This window comes from Lutjanus erythropterus, chromosome 16 (assembly GCF_056507025.1).
Source record: "Lutjanus erythropterus isolate fLutEry1 chromosome 16, fLutEry1.hap2, whole genome shotgun sequence".
NCBI classification, from domain to species: Eukaryota; Metazoa; Chordata; class Actinopteri; order Lutjaniformes; family Lutjanidae; genus Lutjanus; species Lutjanus erythropterus.
Window position 1 is genome coordinate 23894028 of NC_139332.1, and position 21189 is coordinate 23915216.

The 21189-nt window shown below is 40.2% G+C and overlaps 1 protein-coding gene across 2 annotated transcripts in view; it reads left to right on the forward strand.

Annotated features, from left to right (window-relative positions):
• The window catches only part of osbpl10a (oxysterol binding protein-like 10a), a 90556-nt gene that overhangs the window by 29396 nt on the left and 39971 nt on the right, over positions 1 to 21189 (forward strand). For both annotated transcript variants that reach the window (XM_084738391.1, XM_084738392.1), the window contains 2 exons: positions 4178 to 4246; positions 12575 to 12772. In XM_084738391.1, the coding sequence (XP_084594517.1) occupies positions 4178 to 4246; positions 12575 to 12772 (267 nt within the window). The remainder of the gene's footprint in view (positions 1 to 4177; positions 4247 to 12574; positions 12773 to 21189) is intronic.

Genomic DNA, 21189 nt, shown 5'->3' on the forward strand with positions numbered 1-21189 from the left:
GCAGACCTTAAATGTCATCCAAATAAATGTCACATCTCTGCAGACAGCAAGTAATGCTCCTTAATTAAATCTGTCTGTGTGTTTGTGACTCTCTAACTAAGCATTCCACTCAAAAAAGAATCAAACAAATAGATTCAATATAAAAAGGACATGATAAAACGGTTGAACAATATATACACGAGGAAAACAAATATTAAACATTCAATAAGCCAAAATAGGCAACAAGCAAGAAAAGATGCAACAAAATTGAGGATCATTTAAACTTTTTAAAACCATTTAAAATGGAAAAATACAGGACAGACTGAAAGCCTAAGCAGAGCTCAGCTTCCACATGCCATGTTTAACTTCTCTTGCTTGTCTAAATTGAGAATATTTTTAGCACTTCCATTGACAGAAGTGATTTAGGAAAATGTGGAAGCACACTCCTGCTGCTCTATTTGAGGATGAGAGTGTCGCTGAACGTCCCTGGCTTCTCCGTCCTCTTCATATCTCTGTGAGCTCATTCTGAAAGATTACTGTGTCAGCTGCAGTTGTAACAAACTGAATCCACACCCAGTCTTTTTAATGTGGGTTTCGTGGATTAATATTCAGGCATGTGCTTTAGCGAGGGGGCTTCAGGGGATTAGTTGGTGTGTTTGTGTGTGCTGTCTGTATCTTGGTGGGGTACCTCCCCATTCGCCTGATCCAGTGGAGAATGAGGCTTGTTATAGAGCTCCGTCTGGAGCGTCACTGCAGGTTGTGACAGTGTGCAAATCATCAGTGCATGAAGGAGTGAAATAATCCAAACTTTATCATCTCTTTGGCAAACTTTTGGTATTAAAGTTGATTTTGTACATGGAAGCCATAAAGGCGTGTTTGTTGTTGGTCTTTGCTGCAGCTCTGAATGAGCACGCTGATGTTAGGAGTATGTTTTGAATAGAGTTTCTAACTTTTGAAGTTCATTGGGTGACTGGTGTATACTGCAGCAGTGTAGTAACTACAATCTAAAGCACTTCAATACATCTGACCCAATAGAAATCCTAGCGTGGATTCAGGCAGACAGTAAACATCTTCTGAACAACAATCTGGACCAAAACAATACAAGTTATTTTGTCTCTATTATTTTATGTAATTATTCTAATAACAACATGAGGTGGTTGTGGCTCAGGTGGCAGAGTGGGTGCCCTGTGGGTCATCTGCAGATGTTCTGCAGATCGATCCCCCTGGCCACATGTCAAAGTGTCCTTGAGACACTTGATCAAAACACTGTGCCCTGGTTAGCTGCCCGGCCACTGGGGATGTACGAGCCACTGCAGTACCACCAGTACCGCCTGGATAGATGTGGAGAGTTGCGTCAGGTGTAAAAAGGCTTTAGATTCATTGCTAACAGATGAAAAATGAAGAAGATTGGTGTAAAAAACGTGACTATAAAATGCAGCTTTCTCTTAATATTACATTGCAAATTAAAATTAATGGTAATTTCCCTGTAAAATGTAAGGTGATTCATTTATTTCCAACATGCCTGGATCCATGTGAATGCAGCATTACAATGCTTTATTTTTATTAACACTGACGGAGAGGTGCAACTCTGTTAGAAATGAAAAAATGAAAATTCAGGCATTATCTACTTGCCCTCATGCTGGTTGAAGGTTGGGTTTCGTTTTTTAATGCAGAAAACACAGCTGGAGTTTCACAGGAAAAAAGCATTGCAGAATCCCAGAACAGAACAGAAAAAAACAATCAGAAAAAAAAATACTACCTGGTGTAATCCAAGTCTCCTAATGACCCGACATGCCAAGCTGACTTGAAAGATGTCATTATTACATGTTTTTAGCCTGAATCTTCACTGTAGTTCCTTAGCTTGGAGCCACATTCACATGACAGTTAGTAGATAATGACTGAATTTTCATTTTGGGGTGAACTATCCCTTTAAGGTTGTACTTGTTTTGTTGTTTCTACAAAACACAAATTTATTTTTTTAAAACTAGTGATCCTGGCTAAAAGCATAGTTTTCATAACTAGTGCTTTGTCACGTGGTTGGTGTATAATGAATTATGGGTATTTAAGATGGTGACTGTTTGTAGAAGCCGTCTGAGGAACTGCCTGGAGGATGAAATATCACGCAAATAAAGGCTTTAAACAGGAGCTCTTTGATGTGCAGATTTCTCTCTGTTCGGATAGTTTGTGGATGTGCGTCTGTGCGTGTCTTTTTAAGTGTTTACTTGGATAAATCTTCAGTTGTATTGTACTAGACTGAAGGTATCTCAAGCTGAATTGTCGGCGTGGGTTTATATTGTCACAGTCTTTCTGTCTTATGTTTTCTTTAGCCACTTTTCCTCCCCAGGCCCAGTTGTTGCTTCTCTTCCATCCACTCTCTCACTTTCCCTCCTTTCCACACCATTTTTCCACCTGACTGCCCCACCTATTCACACACCTGTCCCCACTTCTCTCATCAGCTCTGCAGTCACCTGACCGTCCCTGCTCACCTGTTTCCGTCCTCCCTCGTCAGCCCTGCAGCACTTAACCAGCTCATTTCCACACATCATCCGTGTTGTTCTGTTGTTTCAAGCCATTGCTTTCAAACCTGTTACCTGGATTCCTGTCTCCTGCCTGCTGCCTGTAAGCCTCAGACCTTATTATTGTTAATAAAGCATTGATCTGCTCCAGCTCTGCCTCCATCATATGAGACCAGTCTTTTATTTCCTGAGTTGTGACATTTATAGCAGGTATGATGTAAAAATCTGCTACGTTCTAGTAGTCTCTCTCAAAAGGAGACAAATTAGTGTGAATGTCATATTTATCTTGCATAAATCTGTGAGAAATATTGATTAAAAATAGTATGGAAATGCACAAAACATCACTCAGTAAAAAGGGGGAACTTTCTGACTCTAGTAAGGTTTTATTTGCGTTAAAGTTTGATTATAATGTGCAGTGCATGTGTGTCTAGTCCTGCTCTGTATATTAGCACTGTCCAAATCCTCCCATAGGTATTCCAGTTGGACTGGGTCTGGTGATCATAGTGTGATTCACATCACTTCTTTTAGTAAACATATTTTGTTTGCATTTTAGAAATCATCATAAAACAATAGTGCCATGAATTGTTCCAATAATAAAGAACCTGTCCACCTACAGTGTGTCATGTTTCAACATGCAGCCAGTGGATCACTTAGCTTCTCAAAACACGTGCCTGCATACAAACTATGACAGTGCACAGGCTTTTCAGATCATGTAGATTCACCCGGCCAATGTTCTCTGAGTTTACTCTTTTAGAAGTTCTTCCAGAATGTGTGTCAGATAGTCAGTTCCTCTGATGATACTTCTGTGGTTAAAAAACCTCCACACACGCACATTAGATGATGTTGGTGTATGACTGGAAAGTTTTGATGGGGGATTTCTTCAGTACGTATTTCTTGAGACCCGACTTGATATACGCCACGATTTCAGTGTCTGATAAGACCGTAGGCTGTGTCACATGGGAAAAAAAAGTCAACATCAGAGTCCCCACATGTAACAGGTGTAGGTGCTGGTACTTCTTTTAGTGGAGAAATGCACAAAAATTGGTCACGGTAACAGACCGCCTACTTGTAAATGTAACAAAAATAACAGTACACACAAACAGTCAGCAGGTAGCCTGACTTCAGTGGCCTCAATATAATCAGACCTGTTTTTGCAACCATCAGCAAGAACAGTGATGTGCATGAATGTGCTAAAAGAGCAGCATTCATTGAAAATGTTCATATTTTTGGTGAACTGAACTGATCAGTTTGTAATCAATGAAAGTCCGCGATGTGCACCACTGAGTGCGATAACGGCACTAACAGGTGATAAAAACAGAAGTGTGATCACAGCAGAGAGAGAGGGAGCAGGCAACAATGGACAGAAATGTTGTGGTGATATAAAAACCGGAATAAAAAAACACATGACAAACATGAATGTTGCACACCATTTAGCAAGACTAAATATAGACTCCAGTGTTCCTGGTAGGAGGAGGTTGTATCTAAAATAAGAAAAAAATTGAGCATGCTCCTTTTCAGTGCAAATACTGAGCAAGAACGCAGGTCTTAAGGCACTTCCATATCAGCTTCTCTTTTCAGACGCAGGCTCTCCGTCCCCTTCTTCTTTTGCTGTGTATGGTTTCTTCACTGATTTATTCAAGTTTATTTTTCATTAAATTATGTGTGTGTGTGTTTGGTTTCAGGTGAGGAAGCTGAAGGGCTCCGATGAACACTTAAGTGTGGAAAGAGCAGGAGGAGGCCAAGAGGTGCTGGTGAGTCACCACAAACACTCATCTCCGATGCACTACGCTCCTGTTTTACAAACACAGGTTCACCTTCAAACATTAGAAAGGACGAGGAACACTCACTTTCTTTCCACTCTTTGAAAAAAAAGAAAAACACTCTTCCATGTGTCTTTTTAAACAATTAAATACTGCAGCCTCGTTATGCTGCTTCATCACCGGTTCGCTTATTCAACATGTAGCTCCTCACCGCTTCAAACTGCTGCACAGCTGGAGTGAGGGGAAAGTCCAATTATCCTGCTCAGCCATGATGAGAAAAGCAATCAAAAGATGAGACAAAATTGGATAAGCAAGTAAAAGTGGACGGGGGGAAGATTGTCTATCTCTCTTTTTCCTTCGGCCCTGCGGAGCTGCGCGGGCGTTTTGTTCCTGTTCATTGACTGCAGGGCACTGCCACAGCAGCAGCTGTTATTACTGTACCCACTGCTGTGGTCTAATCCGTCCCGGAGCTGCACTGTCTGCCTTGCAGATCGTTATCGCAGCCACTCCGGCGATGAGGCAGCCAGCGGCAGAGGCTTGGCTACATCTCTGATAACGGACCTCTTTAGCAGAAACCATGTAGCAGGATTTATTTATTACAAAAAAAGGGCAGGAGTTAATTTTCCTTGTCAGTCTTCATAAGAAACAGAATAAAAGAGCGATGCATTTTACAGCCTTAATTTACTGTTCTTAGTCCAACTTCAAATGTCAAATGAATAAAAAAAAGGAAAAAAAAGGTTTTGCATGCTGCAGTTGTTTTTGTTAGTTGACCACTGCATAGTTTTGTATGAAAACAAAATCATGTTTGGTCCTTTTTTCCAACTGGAGCTCAGTAACGTAACTTTAGTTCATTGTGGTTCTGTCCTGCACCATGATTGGATGCTGAGTGATGGGTTGAAAACACAGTGGATCTGGGGATTTAAGTGCCGACCTGCTGGAAATGAATAACGTTAATGTTAGTTGATTCAGTAGAAATGGAGAGAAAGGAGTTGTTTAATGCCACATTTTTTAATTAACATACTTTTTAATCTTTGGGTTTGGGGGAAAGTATTAAGTATTTGCAAATCGAAAGGCACAAGTTATTGGTTTTAAAGTCCAATTGAGATGCAGGGTTTTTTTTGCAAAGTATAAAGTCACCAAATTTGCAACGTGAGCCCACACTGCTGGTGTAGATGGTACAGAACTTTATCAAAATAGCAGGAACGCCTGAAAATACTTTGCAATTGTAAAATTGTATCAGGAACTGTAGCATGGTGCTCAATCAACACAATTCTGACACAACAGAACACTTGAAGCTTCACAATCTCAAATCAGTGTCAATTTAATAAATGTTCTGGAGCTTTCCCCCATTGTACCTCATGATTTCCATCAGCAGACAGACCGATTTACAAATCATGTACGTTTTGGTTCAGATGTGATCGATCTCTCTAACAAACAAATAAGCCTGAATATGATAAAGAGAACAGCCGGGTTTCCGTTCAGATCTATTGCAAATTACAACCTAATTTCCAGAAAATTAATAAAAGATAATGTGAATTAATGTTGGTTTCAATCTACTGCTGTGATGCGTCTGTTCAGAGCTGGTTCATTGAGATAAACAGCTGGTGATGGTATTTCTCCAATCGGATGCAATTAAGCCATTGTAGAAGCGGAGGGAATGAGAATTAAAAGAGCGTTAGTCAAACTTGAAACGAAAGAAAACAATGTAGGAAATGTGATGGAAATTTGTGTTTGTTTCGTTTACTGAGGAGACGTACACAGACATATTGTTTTCTATTCTATTCTGTTCTTTTTATTCTGCTTTCTATTATGCAGCGTCTTTTTCCATCACACTTTGTTGTGTTTTCCGCCACCGACTTTTTATCCACACACCAACTTTTTCATCTCAGCTTTTTTTTTTATATTTTCAAGTTTTCTATAAAAGTAATATCCCTTTCATGACAGACAGACAGGGAAAAACATAAAGCCTATGAGAGAGTGAGTGGGAGAGCGTAAAAATAAAACAAAACAAAACCCGAAACTTGACTTTATTTTGCTCTGTGTTTCATTTTGGCTACTTACTAAAGTGGCAGCGCTTGAACACCTGAGCTGGAAAGTTTGAATTTTGACTTAGCAGTTGAAACAGTATGTTGATGTTCATGTTTGTTGTGTGCTGTAGCATAAAATGTTCTCAAATTGGTCATTCGATATTATGCAAAATTCTAAATTATGCACCACACTGGTTTTAGCAATCTGTAAGTTCACTGCTAGATAACAAAAAATTCTGTACGCTGGTCCTTTAAAGGATACAGTCTGATTGTGTATGATACAGCTGTTCAGTGTTGCGGCAGTGATATCATGAGGTGAAATTAGACCCTGAACTATAAATGAAAGCCCTTACATTAAGTATAAATCTAGCTCGCTATTTTTCTGACATGGCTGTCACGTCCTGCTGAAAGATGATGATGATGGTGGTCAGCTGCATACTGATGATCCTCTTGACAGGGACGGATGAAAACATTCATTCATACTGCAGAAATAGAACATGAAGTCATATATTCAGCTTTTCTGCAGAATCTTAATAATTTCCTTGAGACCCAGTGGCAAATGTTCTGATGCTTGGTACCAGTTTGCAGTTGGGAACCTCTTCCTCAGCATTTCCATGACAACTGGGTGAACTCCAGAGGCTGGGGAAAAAAAATCAAGTGATTGAAATCTCAAGAACAGCAGCTATATACTGGAGCTTGAGGTGATTTTGTTTTGTCATTCATACTTTATTAACAGAGTTAAAACGACTGCATTTCACCCTGTGCCTTGTATATCTTCATTTTTATAACTCTACAGGCTGCTGGTGAGGTTTTCTTTTCCACCACCTGCTTTGTCGATAATTTGGTGGAACTAAGACATACATCATCCCTTTGAAGGTAGAATAATTTTATTCACGGGGATGTATTTTTCTGCAGCCACATTGATGGTGTAAGAAAGCTCATGTTCAATAAAGCAATACCTCTTTGAGGGATGAGTAGACACTCTCATATCTTATCTCTCTGTGTGGAGCTTTAGATTATTAATCAGGTCTCGTACTGTAGTAGATTTTGACCTTGTTTATGGCAGTCCCACCAACCTATCGGGGCCAGTTTCATTCCTCTGTCCAATCACAGCTGATACCCACAGGAAGCTGGTTACAGTTGTTGTTGTTTGGTTTCAAACTGTAACTTTAGTTGACCTGGTTTCAAAGTTTCAGAGATGTTGGGCCCATTCTGTTTGTTCCACTATTCATTTACACCCAGATAATTCTCATTTTTTATTCTTATTTATTTCGATCTCGTATCAAAGCTGCAAATTTCTAAGCCATTTAATAGCTGTATATACTGTAAACTCCCCTTTCTGTCATTAAACGCACAAAATCCCAGAAATATCACAGACCAGAGTCCTCACAATGGTAGCTATGATGTTAACAACATCATAACACATAATTAAGTTAACACCTCTTTGTTCAAACTGCAGCAAATCAAATTTGTTTAGCATTTTTTAAGACAGGCTGTCCATACCGTTATTTGCAAGTGATTTGATCAGAGTTGTCTGTCCAGACATCACCAGTCTATGTGAATGGGTTTCAGTAAGTATGTGCACTGGTGATGCAGCTGCAGCTCATGGAAGCATGGAAATGGAGATCCATCTTTCTGACCTCCGAACAGTGAAGCTGCTCACTCTCCTGTTGCACCGGACACACTCAGTGAGTGACGTTACACATTATGATTTCAGGTCTTTGTTGTGTGTTGCATTGCGAGTGATGTAAAAATATTTTGAAATGATTTGAGCGTCTGGACTGAGACACATCTGTAGAAATTTGATCAGTCACATTTCACATCACCTCAACCTCCAAATGTGTCTTGGATGTGATTAGCAAAAATAAGATTTCATGTGTTTTTTTTTTGCTGACCAGACTTTGTAAATCAATCTGGATATGCAAAAAATTTGGGCTGGTAGTCTGGTATTCTAACTATCTCAAATTTAAGATTACAAGTAGGGGATTATAACGTCCAAATACTCTGATGTCACATCATGCAGGTGTGGTGTTGGAGGGGCTGCAGGTGGAGATACACGGCTGATCTGTCAGACAGTGAGCACAGCTGCAGGTTACGAAGCCGATTAGCTGCCTGATAAATGATTAGCGGACAGTAAACGTGTGTATGTTCCCACTGTTGTGGAGCTGAAAACCACACACACACATACACACACACACACACACACACACACACACCTCCTGACAGGAAGGGCACTGAGAGTTGAACTGTGGACTTAAGTTGCTGAAGTTGTTTACTTTCCTTTTGAACATAGAGTGTGTGTGTGTGTGTGTGTGTGTGTGTGCGTGTGTGTGCGTGCGTCCGTGCATGCGCTGTCCTCCTCTTACCTACTGATGTGTGTCTGTCCTGCTGGCCTTTAAACTCAGTTGATAATTTCATGAAGTATCTCTGTGTAGTATTTACAACTATTTTCATACCATCTATCCAACACTATACTGAGTAGCTGGTTGTGTGTAATTAGTGTTGTTCCCTGTAGTGTAGAAAATGACATGTCAGCAGATGACCGTTGGACCATCTACCCACGCTGCCTCACATGGGGCCAAGTCCGCCCACAGTCGAGTGACAGCAGAGCACTCAGGACTTTATTTACCCCTGAGCGTAGTCTGTCAGACATACTGTGTCTTTTATGTAAGATTAGAAGACTGGGCCCAATCATGGCCCTGAACAACCAAGGCTGCAGTTCTATGGCCTAAATCTATATTTTTTATTTGGGTTGTAGACATCACAGTCATTGGTGGTGAGGTTCAGTCCCAGGAAGTGATATTCCTGGGCATGCCCATCCAAACATTTTCTGTTTCCTGTAAAAAATAAAAAATGGAAAATCGGAAAAAAATGTTTTTAAAATGTTCAGAACATATGGGAATATATTTAGGAAATATGTGGGCCTGGTTTTCCCAGAACAGCTGTGTGTGTGTGTGTGTGTGTGTGTGTGTGCGCGCACTGGTGGAGCACACTGAGTGCTTTAATTAGTAGATTAACAAGCACAAAGTGCCATTCAATGATGATGCAAAGTGTGTGCTGTGCTTTATGGACTACAGATCAAATGCGCTGGACTGGGAGACTGCTGCCACATTTAAACCTCAGAGAAAACTCAAAATGAAAGCCCAGTGTGTGAAAGAAAACTGGATTCACACTTTATCCAAAACAATTCTGGGTGAAATATTGGCAGCATATGATTGATTCACTATCAATAGTTGGCTGCAGCAAAATGTGCCTCTAACTGAAGAAGCCTTCCTTAATCTCAGACCAAGTGAGCGAGAACTTCTTTTATAGTTTAGCTTTTTAACTTAGAGTGATCACTAACTTTATTAGGACGACTATATCTAACATAGCGGCGTGCACAGGGAGAGCTTTCTGCACCAGTCGCCTCTGAACATGAACAGAATATGGGATCTGTCTCAACTCAATGTCAGGACTTTGAAAACGTCGCTTTAGCAAATTTTGTTTGTATGTGAGGAATTAAGAAATATCACTTACAGTGACGGTCAAGCCACGTGCGGTGTGCACAGTTTATATTATGTTCATTATAATGTTGAAATGTTGAAATGTTTATCTTCTGCCTCAATAATGGTTAATAACACTACTTGTTGCATGTAGTGGTGCCTGAAATGAAAAACTGTCTCATTTTAGGGAAAAATATTAATCCCTACTGTCCATATTGCATACTACTTAGATGGAGTGGGAAAAAGGTGAAAAAATGGTGAAATCATATACATATATATTTGATGTGTTTAATTGTACTCTGCTGCCTGCTAGTGTGGTGACCTCAACATAAAGCTGAAAGTCATTAGATCACAACAAGGCATTTTCCATGTAACGTAGGATTTTGTAATTAAAACCTTGTAAAGAGGTCTCAACCTTTTTCCAGTGCTTCAAATATTTTCTTAGTTTTATTTTTCTTTATTCCAGTCTGCTTTCTTCTTCACACATTTCTAAAAACAAAACAAATAAATCTTCAAAGGAGTTAAATTCTCAACATACTTGCAGATTTTTTCCACTTGTTTTAAGGAAATTTGTTTTTTAAGGTTTTACTTTTACTTTTAAATTACTCTATAAGAGGAATATTTGATTTTCAACAAATTTGTTTTTGTTTGACATTTTTCAGATGTCTAATGTTTTTTTGGTCAAATACTGGAAACCTGCACATCTTCAGGCCCATAAAAAATCCTTAAAATAAAACTACGTGAGAAAGAAAACTTAAGGGTTCATGAGTCAAAAATATTTACAAACACTTGTATTGACCTTTTTTCTGATAGTATGTAACGTCCAAGGCGTTGGCGAGTGAGTGTGCTCCTCACACCTGTGGCGCTCGATACTTTCCTCGTTTCCTTTTCCTCATTGAATTTTCTTGGTCTGACATCTTCTTTCCGTTCCACTTTATTGAAACGCTCGGGGCTCTGTGCCAGTTTTTGGAGCACAAAACCTCGACGTGTCTGTCTGTTCGCACTCCTAAAAATGCTGTTTCCTTTTCTGCTTACTCACGGCTCGTGGCTTAGCTTTGCACAATACAACAGTGTTCTCTCCCCTGTAAGCTGATTATTTTCTGTTAAAATGATTACACAAGAACCTACCTACCGTGCTATAACTCCCTGTAGTTAATGTTTGTGTGCATCTAATCACAAGGAAAAGGAAATATATCCTTTTGTGTTTTTGTGCAGTTTTATCCTCTTAAAAACTATTTTAAAATAGGATAACGACAAGCTAACATCTCTTAATCGTGTATGTCACACTATGTTACAACACCTTGTTAGTTAGTTTGTTTTACTGCATAGCAAAGCCCGGTTGTTTCCCTGTGAGTGAGCAGTGTTCAGGGGTGAACGTTGTTTATTTGATCCATTGTATTTTCACGGCTGCAGTGACCAGACCTTTGTGCTCTTCTGAGGGATAAATCTCTGGTGTCTTGTCTCCCTGTGCTGCTGTAAACTAATGGAGAATAAAGGCAGAAGAGAGAGATACTGTTCTGACATCGCTGCCTCTGTGAGCGCAGAGGTCAGCGAACCGAAGAGACAAAGAGTCACAGAGGGGAAGCGAACGAGGCATCAAGATGAGGAATGTGATGTGACTCCAGCTTCGGTGCAGGGAACTACAAAACAAAACAACAAAAGCGGTGACTAGCTTTTTATAAAACTCCGTCAAACTCGACTCGGTTCTCGAAGCTGTTGCTGGTGTCTGCTGTATATTAACTGTCAGGGTGAAATATTTCTGAGTAAGAGGTTATAACATGGAAATGCCTCTGGAAATTTGTGGATATGGTTTCTTACATCATGTAAATGATATGTCATGGAAACGTTTGGACACTTTCAGAGATTACTCAAGTTGCTCTGTTGCCTTTACTCCTCCCTGCACTCTGAAAACAACTGGTTTATATTGAGCATTTAAAAAAATAAGAAGATGATCGGGGACAGCTGTAGCATTTCGTACATTTTCATTCATAAGTCACAGGCTGCTTGAAAGACACTAGTCATCTTTTGATGTAAGAAACATAATTATGTTCACTAATCAATAACACATTTGATATATTTTCACTTATAAAGATAAGATGACAAAGTTAAATTGAATTTAAGAATTAAAAATGTTACAATGTTGGAGAATATTACAGCTATTGAGGGCAATTGTAACAGAAAAAAATAAATAATATTAACACGCTATCTCAAATAAAGTCATACCTCAAGAAATCAAATTACTGTTATAGTATAAAAAATAAAAAGATTTTATGTATTTGCCTCAAATTCTTTTAGATTTTGTTGCTAACAGATGTTGGTAATCCATTTATTTATTTATTTATTTGAATGAGTTTGTATGACTGTCCTGCTGTTTAAAATGAACCTTGGTGTTGGTTAATGAGCCCTTTTTTTAGACAAATATTGGTATTTAGAGTGAAATGGTAAATAAAGGCTCCGTCGTTTGCACTTTGCAGGAGCTTTGTCTCGTCCGTCTGGTAATTTTCCTCTTGTATTGCAAGAAACAAGGAAACAGATACCAGGCAAGTTCAGGCTTCTGACTGAAGCTAATATAGCTAATAGCTACTTCTTTGTTTGCATTAAAGTTAAAGGTCACTAATCCTATTCTTTTAGCAGAGAACGTTCAATTCTAATAGATTTGAGTAAGTTACTCATTTAAATTCAGTAAAATGAGGAGAAAAGATCATTTTAAAAAGCATGCTCTTCCTTTACCTCCTCATGGTCCCCCTGCATTTAAATTCCCACACAGCTCTCACTCTCTCCCTCTCTGTGTCACCCTCTGCCTCTCCCAGGGCTCCTCATCCTCGAGTCGGACCCGTAGCTTCTCCCTCCTCCCTCACCTAACCCCGTCTTCATCCCCGGGCTCTCAGAGGCACCTGAGCCACGCGGCCTCACCCAGCAACATCGTCACCATCACCCACCACAAATCCCCGGCTGCAGCGCGGCGGGCCAAGAGTCAGTACCCGGGACGGCTGCTGGAGGTCAAAGAGGTGGGTGTCGCAGGCGTGACAGCATTTTAACACTTTGCTTCAAAACTTAAAATTTAAAGTAGACAAGTAGGCGTATGTTTTTGCCTTTTAAAGAGGTTGCAAGTGGAGATGGATCTTAGTTGTGGTCATGGTATTTATCAATTCTTATACCTTTACTCACCAAATTCATCTTGGAATGTGTTGATGTCGCCACAACAAAGTCCAACTGGTGTAGTTAAACTACCAGACAACAAGGTAACAGTTTATTCTGATCATCTAAAAAAAAACACCCAAAATGTTGCTAAAAATTCATAATCACACAGGAACTGCACACAACTACTGAAGGACAGAATAATACACTGTTACAGACTAGTAAAGTTAGGGGTTTGCTCCCACATCTGTACTTTTTAAACAGAAAACCCGTTTTATATTGTGATATTTAGTTGTTTCCTACTGGCAATGATGTACAATATAGCCAGCAGCAAGCAGCTCGGTATCAGCGAGGGGAATTTACCTTGATAAGCAGCTCCCTGTTGATCTGCCTCCAGCTACCTGACACCTTATTTAGGTTTTTCTTGTTAAATAAGGAGGTATTGTGTACATAACTCCAAGTCTCAACTTCATGAATCTGTTGTATTGCAGCACTCCACATGCATGCAACAGGAATAAATAGAAACGGCATCCCGGCTTGCGTTGCTGCGTTACACGCGGCCAGTTCGGACGTTTTCATAGAGAATAATGCATTCTGCTACTGATGCTCGCTCATGTCACATGCAGTTAGGACAAGGTGTTAGCAGTTAATTTGGTGTTCTTTCAAACTGGAATTGTCTTTAAAAAAATAATAAAATCCCTCAAATATTCTTTAAGTTTTGAATTTAGACAGAAAATACTTTAACCTTGGATGAAGTCCATCAAGAAAGTTCGTCCTGTCTGATCTTTTGGCCCAAACTCCAGTAGCTGCTCAGTATTATGCGCGGCCTGTGTCTTCAGAGCCTCCACGCTGGTCTCAGGTGGGACACTGGTGCAGTGAGTTCAGCAGATATTTCTGGCTTCCTGGCAGGCTTGATGCCGACCGCAGTGCGCTCAGTCTTTCCTGTAAGTTCAGCTTTGTTGGCATTTTTTTTTTTTGGTATATATCAATACTGATTAACATGGCCGGTGACAGAGGGAAGAGCTGGTGGAGTGCGTGCTCTTTAATCAGGCTCAGCGTGGCGAGCGTGTGCAGTAATCAACATACGAGATGGTGAAGTGTCAGCGTGTGCAAAGAAGATAAACAGGGAAGCTGATGAAGAGGGAAAAGTGACCACGAGCTCGACCATATGGAACATTTAATATTCCTGACCATATTTTCCTGCTAATCCCTGGCCTGAATGTTCACATGTGAACAGTTTTAACTGCTTATTTCCATAAGAGTTCAAACAAACAGACCTGCAAGCATCCTGAGTTAATTATAAATCCCCCCCTACCTGAAATTTCTAATCAGTTTTTGATTTAGTTCGAGGTTCAAATCCTCATTAAGTCTCTCCGCCTCAGTCACCAGACCTGTCAGTTCTAGTTACCACTCCGTCCTCATCTGCTACATCTCCTTCCACTCAGCACAGTCATTCACTTTCAGCGCTTATCTCTCAAGAAAAGATTGTTTTTCCTCCTGTCTCTTCTTAACAGCCTGTCTGCAGTGGGTTTTTAGTGATTAATTGCAAGAGATTAGGCCTGAAGTCGAGTTTGCAAAGTGAAAATGATAAAGACATGATGGAGACATGATCGTAACGCCTGGCTGGCCGACTACAGTTTTATTAGCTGCAGCATTTTTTTCTTTCACCCTTTTGTTTAGAGATGAAATGTGCTGTTCGGATCGTTGCCAGGCAGCTGTGCATCTGGGCGCTGAATTATGGAGATAAGATGACTTAGCAGTTTGGAAGGAGAAGGAAACATGGACAAGGAGAGACAAGAGGCTTTCTAAATGTAAAACACTTCTTCCCGTGTAAACTGTTGCTACAGAGGAGGAAAATAGAAGCAGACATGCTAGAGGTCATGTTGGTCATCATTGAAAATGTTCTGAAATGTTTCTGACGTGTTTTTGTCCTTGAGCTGTTGAGGTGTAAGTTGCTCAGCTGCAAAAACTTGAACTGTATATTTTTCCCTTTATTGTGCCTTTAGTTGATCATTCAGACAAAAAGGATGAAGGTCAAGGCATAAGATCAAAAGTGCAACATGTTTTGTTAAAACCGCTATAATCAATATTGTTGTTGTTAATGATGGATCAAACACAGCAACTATACGTATCTGAAAGTTGTCGCTCGACAAAAGCCACTGAGAATTATTACCTGACGGTATGGCTGCCATCAGCTCTAAGGAGCGTTTCAGTGTCTTTCAGCTGACTCTTTCAGTTTTACATCATGCAGCCTTACTGTTTTAATTTAGTCTTAGGGCCTGTGGCCACATGATGAGATGAAGTGCAAAAAAGAAAAGATGCATGTAGGTTTTGTTTCTATGACAACAGTATTTTGAATATTCCTGTGCCCTTCTTTTTTTTTTTTTTTGTTTTTTTTCATTTTTGTTTGCATTTTTTCACTTTGAGCACCAACTGGGAGACGCTTGGCCTCATGTGGCACTTTTCCATACACTTGACTCAGTGAGTCAGTTCAGCACAGCAGGGATTTGCATCTGGGCCACCCACTCGATGGTGCGTCTACAGACGCACAGGTCTTGAGTTGAGCGGCTGTGAAATGCTAGCTAACCACATTTAATTCCCTATAATTAACAGTCGCAATTGCAAATCCAATGAATGCTAATGTTGCTCTGTGTTGAGTTTGCCATATCAACTTAAAAGTGTTGCATTTGCAGCTTGTTTCTGTGGCCAAATAAATCAATGCAGGTTTACAGGCTAGAAAGTAATTTGCATCCAACATAGACAAAATGCATAATTGAAACTGGATGATGCCTCTGTGAACTTTTCTTACAAACAAAGGTAAAGGTTTTCACCAAAACACACTGTATCCTTGAAGTCTAACAAAAGACAGTTTTTGAACAATTTAGATCCTGCCTGATATGTATCAGTGTTATAAAGCTTGTGTTTGTCATCTTCAGTTCCTTTGTTGGCACATTGCTGTTTTTTGGTTTATTATTGACACCTGTGGATCAGTGCAATAATGTGAAACCATTGGCAGGAGTGAATGTTGCATCATGCTCATTCTTCATGTGTGTCCTTGTGCTCGTCCATGAGACTAAAACAGGGACCTGCTTATAAAAAAAACATCTCTATAGCACTACTAGAGCTCTAGGGTTTAAATCGCTTGTTTTCTCTGACAAACAGTCCAAACAAAGATAGATATTCAGGGTACAGTGATATTACTGGATAAATGTCTAGCAACTGATTGTTTCAGCATGTTTAGTTGTTTATTGTTCATTCAGACACTCACTGTTTGACCTTTTAAAGGTTAAAGGGAAAAGAAGACAATGTCTCACCTGTTGCTATCCGATCCTCGCTCCACAATAACAAAGACGTCTCTCTTTTACTGTCTTAAACTTGGACAAAGCGGCTTTGTGTTGTGTCTGGCAAACAGGGCAATCGACTGCACCGCGGGAACAGAAAACTCTGCTTGTCTAATAACCTGACATGTAATTGAAACCTCACAGCAGGATCTGAGCACCTCTCCTGAAACCGAAACAGTAGGGAGTAGACTGCACAACCATTAGCTAAACTGTGTATTAAAAACTTGGCATTTACCTCAACGGTTCATCTGCTCGTCATCCTGATGACACTTTTGGAGGAGCATCATTATTATTTCATGCAAAGATCTTTTCTTTCATGCCTTTGTGCTCATTGAAGACCTGGTTGGCTTCAAGTTGTTAAATTCCCCATTCAGATGCTCCATGCTGAGCGTCTTCCTGTTCTCGCTAAGAATATCTTGTCTGAGTGACTCACTCTGTGACAGAAAGAGAGCAACTACGATCAGTGCGAGAGTGGAGAGTAAATTCTCACCTCTCAGGAGCAGAGTCTGTCTCCTCGAGTGAACCTGGGACAGTTTGAGTAAATAGTGAGCAGATGGTGTGATCATTAAGCAAAACAAACACTCCTTTGCTGCTTGTGTTTCCTCTACAGATGGAGAAAACAAGGCCCTCTGTGATGTGTGATTCACTCTCTCTTTGGCTTCACATTCTTTTGGTTGCTGCTTCCTGTGACCTGATTCATATCTGGCATCATTTAGCTTCTCTCTTCATGTTCGCTGTTCCTCCTCAGCCTCCGCCCGCCTTCCCTCCCTCCTCGTGTCATTTGTTGTTCTCCTTCCTTTATTCATTACAAGCCCATAAACTTGTCTGACAGGTTTGGCACAGGGCCGGAGGATGCTGGAGTCGACAGTAAAGGAGTCTGCTTGTTCTTTGATTTATGCACCACTGTAACACAGTCAAGACCAGAAAGCTGCTGCATACTGATTATCAGAGGAGTTATGTTCGCGCAGCAGCATCCTGGATGCTGTGTTGTACATCTCATATATTTTCTGGTCACTGTCGCTGATAATATTCACAAACGCCAATCTGTTATCTGTTATCACACCCAGCTACAACTTTGTCTCTTTTTTCAACCAGTCATGGAGAGGGAGTGGTCTTTGCACCTCAGTGATTCTCCACATGATCTGCCTCCTCAGCTCTGCCCTGTCGATCCACGTCTCACCAGCACTCACTGAACCGTCCTCACTCCAGGCAGCAGTGAGCCCAGCAGCAGCACCAGTGATTGTTGTTGTGTAACAGGATTTAAGGCTGACTTTGTGAAACTTTTGTGCAACTTTAGTTTGGTGTAACTTACATGAAACTAAGTGGCAATTGATTTGCATGTTGTAAAGTTCTCTGCAACACAACTGAAACTTGTCTGAAACTGCTGCAACAGCTGCTCGACGTCTCAACTCTGAAACTACAACCCCATTTCCAAGGAAGTTGTGACACTGTAACGTGTCAATAAAACAGAAGGAAAGCTGTTGTCAGTAAACACAGTTTGTCGCTGCATCTACAAATTCGAAGTAAGACTCCACCATGCAAAGAGAGAGCCATATATATCAACAGCGTCCAGAAACCACTGAATTATCTGGGCCCATCTGAGATGGGCTGACGCAAAGTGGAGAAGTGTTCTGTGTGACGCGTCCACGTTTCAGATTGTTTTCAGAAATCATGGATGTCATGTCCTCCGGGCGAAAGAGAAGGACCATCCAGATTGTTACCAGCACTAACTTCAAAATCCAGCATCTGTGGTGGTATGGGGGTGTGTGTCTCATCTTTGAAGACCCCATTGATGCTGAAAGGTACATACAGGATTGAGAGCAACATATGCTGCCATCCAGACGACGTCTTTTTCAAATGACATCTCTATTTATTTGTTTTCCAACAGCGGGGCTTTACAGTAAAAGAGTTCAGATACTAGACTTACCTGTCTACAGTCCAAACCTGTCTCTTATTGAAAATGTGTGGTGCATTATGAAGCTCATAATACAACAACAGACACCCGGGACTGTTCACTGCACTTGAAGGTGTATATCAAGCAAGAATAAGAAAGGCTGTAAAGTTAATCAGTTAATCAACATTAAATATCTTGTCTTTGTACTGTATTCAGTTGAGGGAAAGGGATTGGGGTTGTATTATGTACAGTATGTTGTTTGAAATAGATTTTTTTGTAGGTAAGCAAAACTGCTATAATATTGTCAAAAGTCCATGTTGTAACATTTTTCCAAATCATAAATAGGGCAGCATCTGATATTAAGTTCCAATAAAATTGGTGATGTTTCGGGCTGAATGTTCGGGCCATTGTCAAGCTGTCACCTCCCATCCATCTGTCCATCCATGCATGCATCTGTCTTTCCTCTGATTGTGTGACGTTGGGAGTCAGACCACATTACTGTCTCTCCTCAGCCAGCCCGTCACGGCTGATGTGAACTCATCAAACGCCTCGACTCTCAGTGCAGCAGCACCACTGGGCACTTACACTGCTGCGGCAGGGCTGGATCACTGGGGTTAGGCTATTTCTGGAAGCATCACTGGTCCTGTTGGCTCCAGAGAGCTCTGTGTGTTTATGTTGGTGTGTGTCTGTGTGTGTGTGTGTGTGTGTGTCAGGAGGGGGGAGGCTGCTATTACCGTAAGCCCACTGACTTAGCTTTGTAGCAGAGGTCTGCTGCAATTTTATGTTCCTTTTATGTTCATGTCTAACAGTGTAATCTAATTAAAAACCAAACAAAGAAAAATGAACTGTTTTCACACACAGGCGGCAAGATCATTTAAAAATTAAAGCTTTGTTTCTGTCCATATACATATGTGTACTGTTTATAAATATCTTTATGAGCTAGTTTGTGAAGAAATATAAGGAAGAAGACGTTTGTTTTTTATGTAAAACATTCATATTTAATGTGTGTGAGTGTTTTTCTGTGTCTCTAAGTGTGTGTGTCTATGAATGATGACTCAAAGGTGGCTCTGATACCTTACTGGTGACCCTTTTTGCCCACATGAGGCCTGGTTGTATTTATAGTGTTCACCTGCTTACTGTACAGCTTTACAATAAGGACCCTTAAGAAGGCTGTGTGTAGTGTGTGCAGTGTGTGTGTGTGTCCTTATTCAGTCAGGTGTTTTGAGAGATGATACCGGCTTTCATAATTGGCTTTCACTCTTTCTGACCTCATATGCTTGTTGTTCTCCTTCGTTATTTTAAATTACTAATTAATCTCTTAAATTTACATTTCTGCCTCTCGTGGTACACGTGTAATAATCCTCCCCACCACAGGTGTTGCTTCATGTTTATGTAAAACGGTCATGTTTTGCTCACATCAAGTACAGTGGCTGCACTTTACTGAACACCATAAAACTTAGTGATCTGTGTTATTTTTGAACATGGTATGGAGGTTTTTTTTGGAGTCACTTAGGGTTGCATAGCAACACATTTACGCACCAACTTGCTTTGCCACCTGCTAAAGGCCCCTTTAGTGAATATACACCCCGAGGCACCTCTGATTTCTATTATTTCTAGTACACCACAGATGCAGTTATACTTCTTCTAAATTTTTACTTCTCTGTTTGAGCTTTCATGTTTATTAGAGTGAATAGACTTGTGAATAGATTTGTTGAAATGATTAATTATTAAAAAATGTAGGTGAAAGTTTACTGTTTCGGTGCCCTGATATCATTTTTGGACAGTAATGTTTAAATATTATATCATATAGGGATTTTTGATTACATGTACTGCATTATATTTGCTGAGAAGTAAAAACAAACTACAGTACAGAAATGTCAAAGATTTATGCCATTATCCTAGAGAACACTGACATGTTTATTTTTTGAACCTAAAGTGTTCTGGCCATTGTGCATCTTGGTCACAAATCGCATTATTATTGGATTTTTTAAAACTCTAAAATATCCTATAATTGTCTCAAAGGTCCAGTATTGGTCAGACAGGTCAAAATATCCGTAGAAACTTCAGCAGCATAATTGAATTCTCTGCTGTCTATTTATATTCTCAGTCATATCTCCACCAAAAATGGCAACAGTAAATTGCTTACCTCAACTGTCATTCAAAACTCCCTCAGTCTTGTGGTTGTGTGGATTGGTTTGCACCTAAGCGCTCGTTTTGCTCTTTCCCTTCAGTAGGCCATGAGAATTAGATATGAAATTGTTAGCCATGACATCCTAATATAATAAATTTGGAAAAATGCAATATAGAAAAGCAATAAATGATTATATTCAGCCCTTTATGACCTTACAAAGTGCCATAAATATTACGTCCATCATGAGTGGGACACAGAAACATCTGTCTTGAGGGTTCGTGGCTGTAAAAAAAAATCAAATGCCTGTGTGAAATGAAACAGCAAGTCCTTATTATTTGAAGGGCACTGTGAAAATGAGATGGTATCAGCGTGCTGAGCACTAACAATCTATTCATAACAAGCAGATGAGACAAAAATTTGAGCTCCATCTGCCTGAGGAATTCAACATCCGTCCCAAGTAAATAGCTGAATAATTGGACAAGCTCTCTGCTTAAAAAATAAGGGAAAAAAAGTCCTTTACACTAGTGTCTATGCCACATATAACCCCACCGCAACAGCTCGCAGCGACTCCAAAATAGCTCCGTGTACTGATGCAGGGAGACAGATGTGCTATTGAAGTGCGTGTGGAGGACTAGTGTGTGTGAAACCATACAATATTAATGAATACAACATTTCCAGGCTGATAAACAACCCAGATTCATTAGCCCCGAGAGAAGCTTATTACCCGCTAGCGAGAGCCGACTTCTTCCTTTTGTGATACATTTAGACTCTGATAGGTGAGTCATACAGAAATAATTCTCAGTAAGAAATGTTGTACACATCTGTAGGAACGTAGGGGAGAAGTTTTTCTTGTTTGAAGAGTTTCAGCAGTTTTTTTTTTATTTGGCACTTCCGTCTTGCAGCAGATGGTTGTGTGTGTCT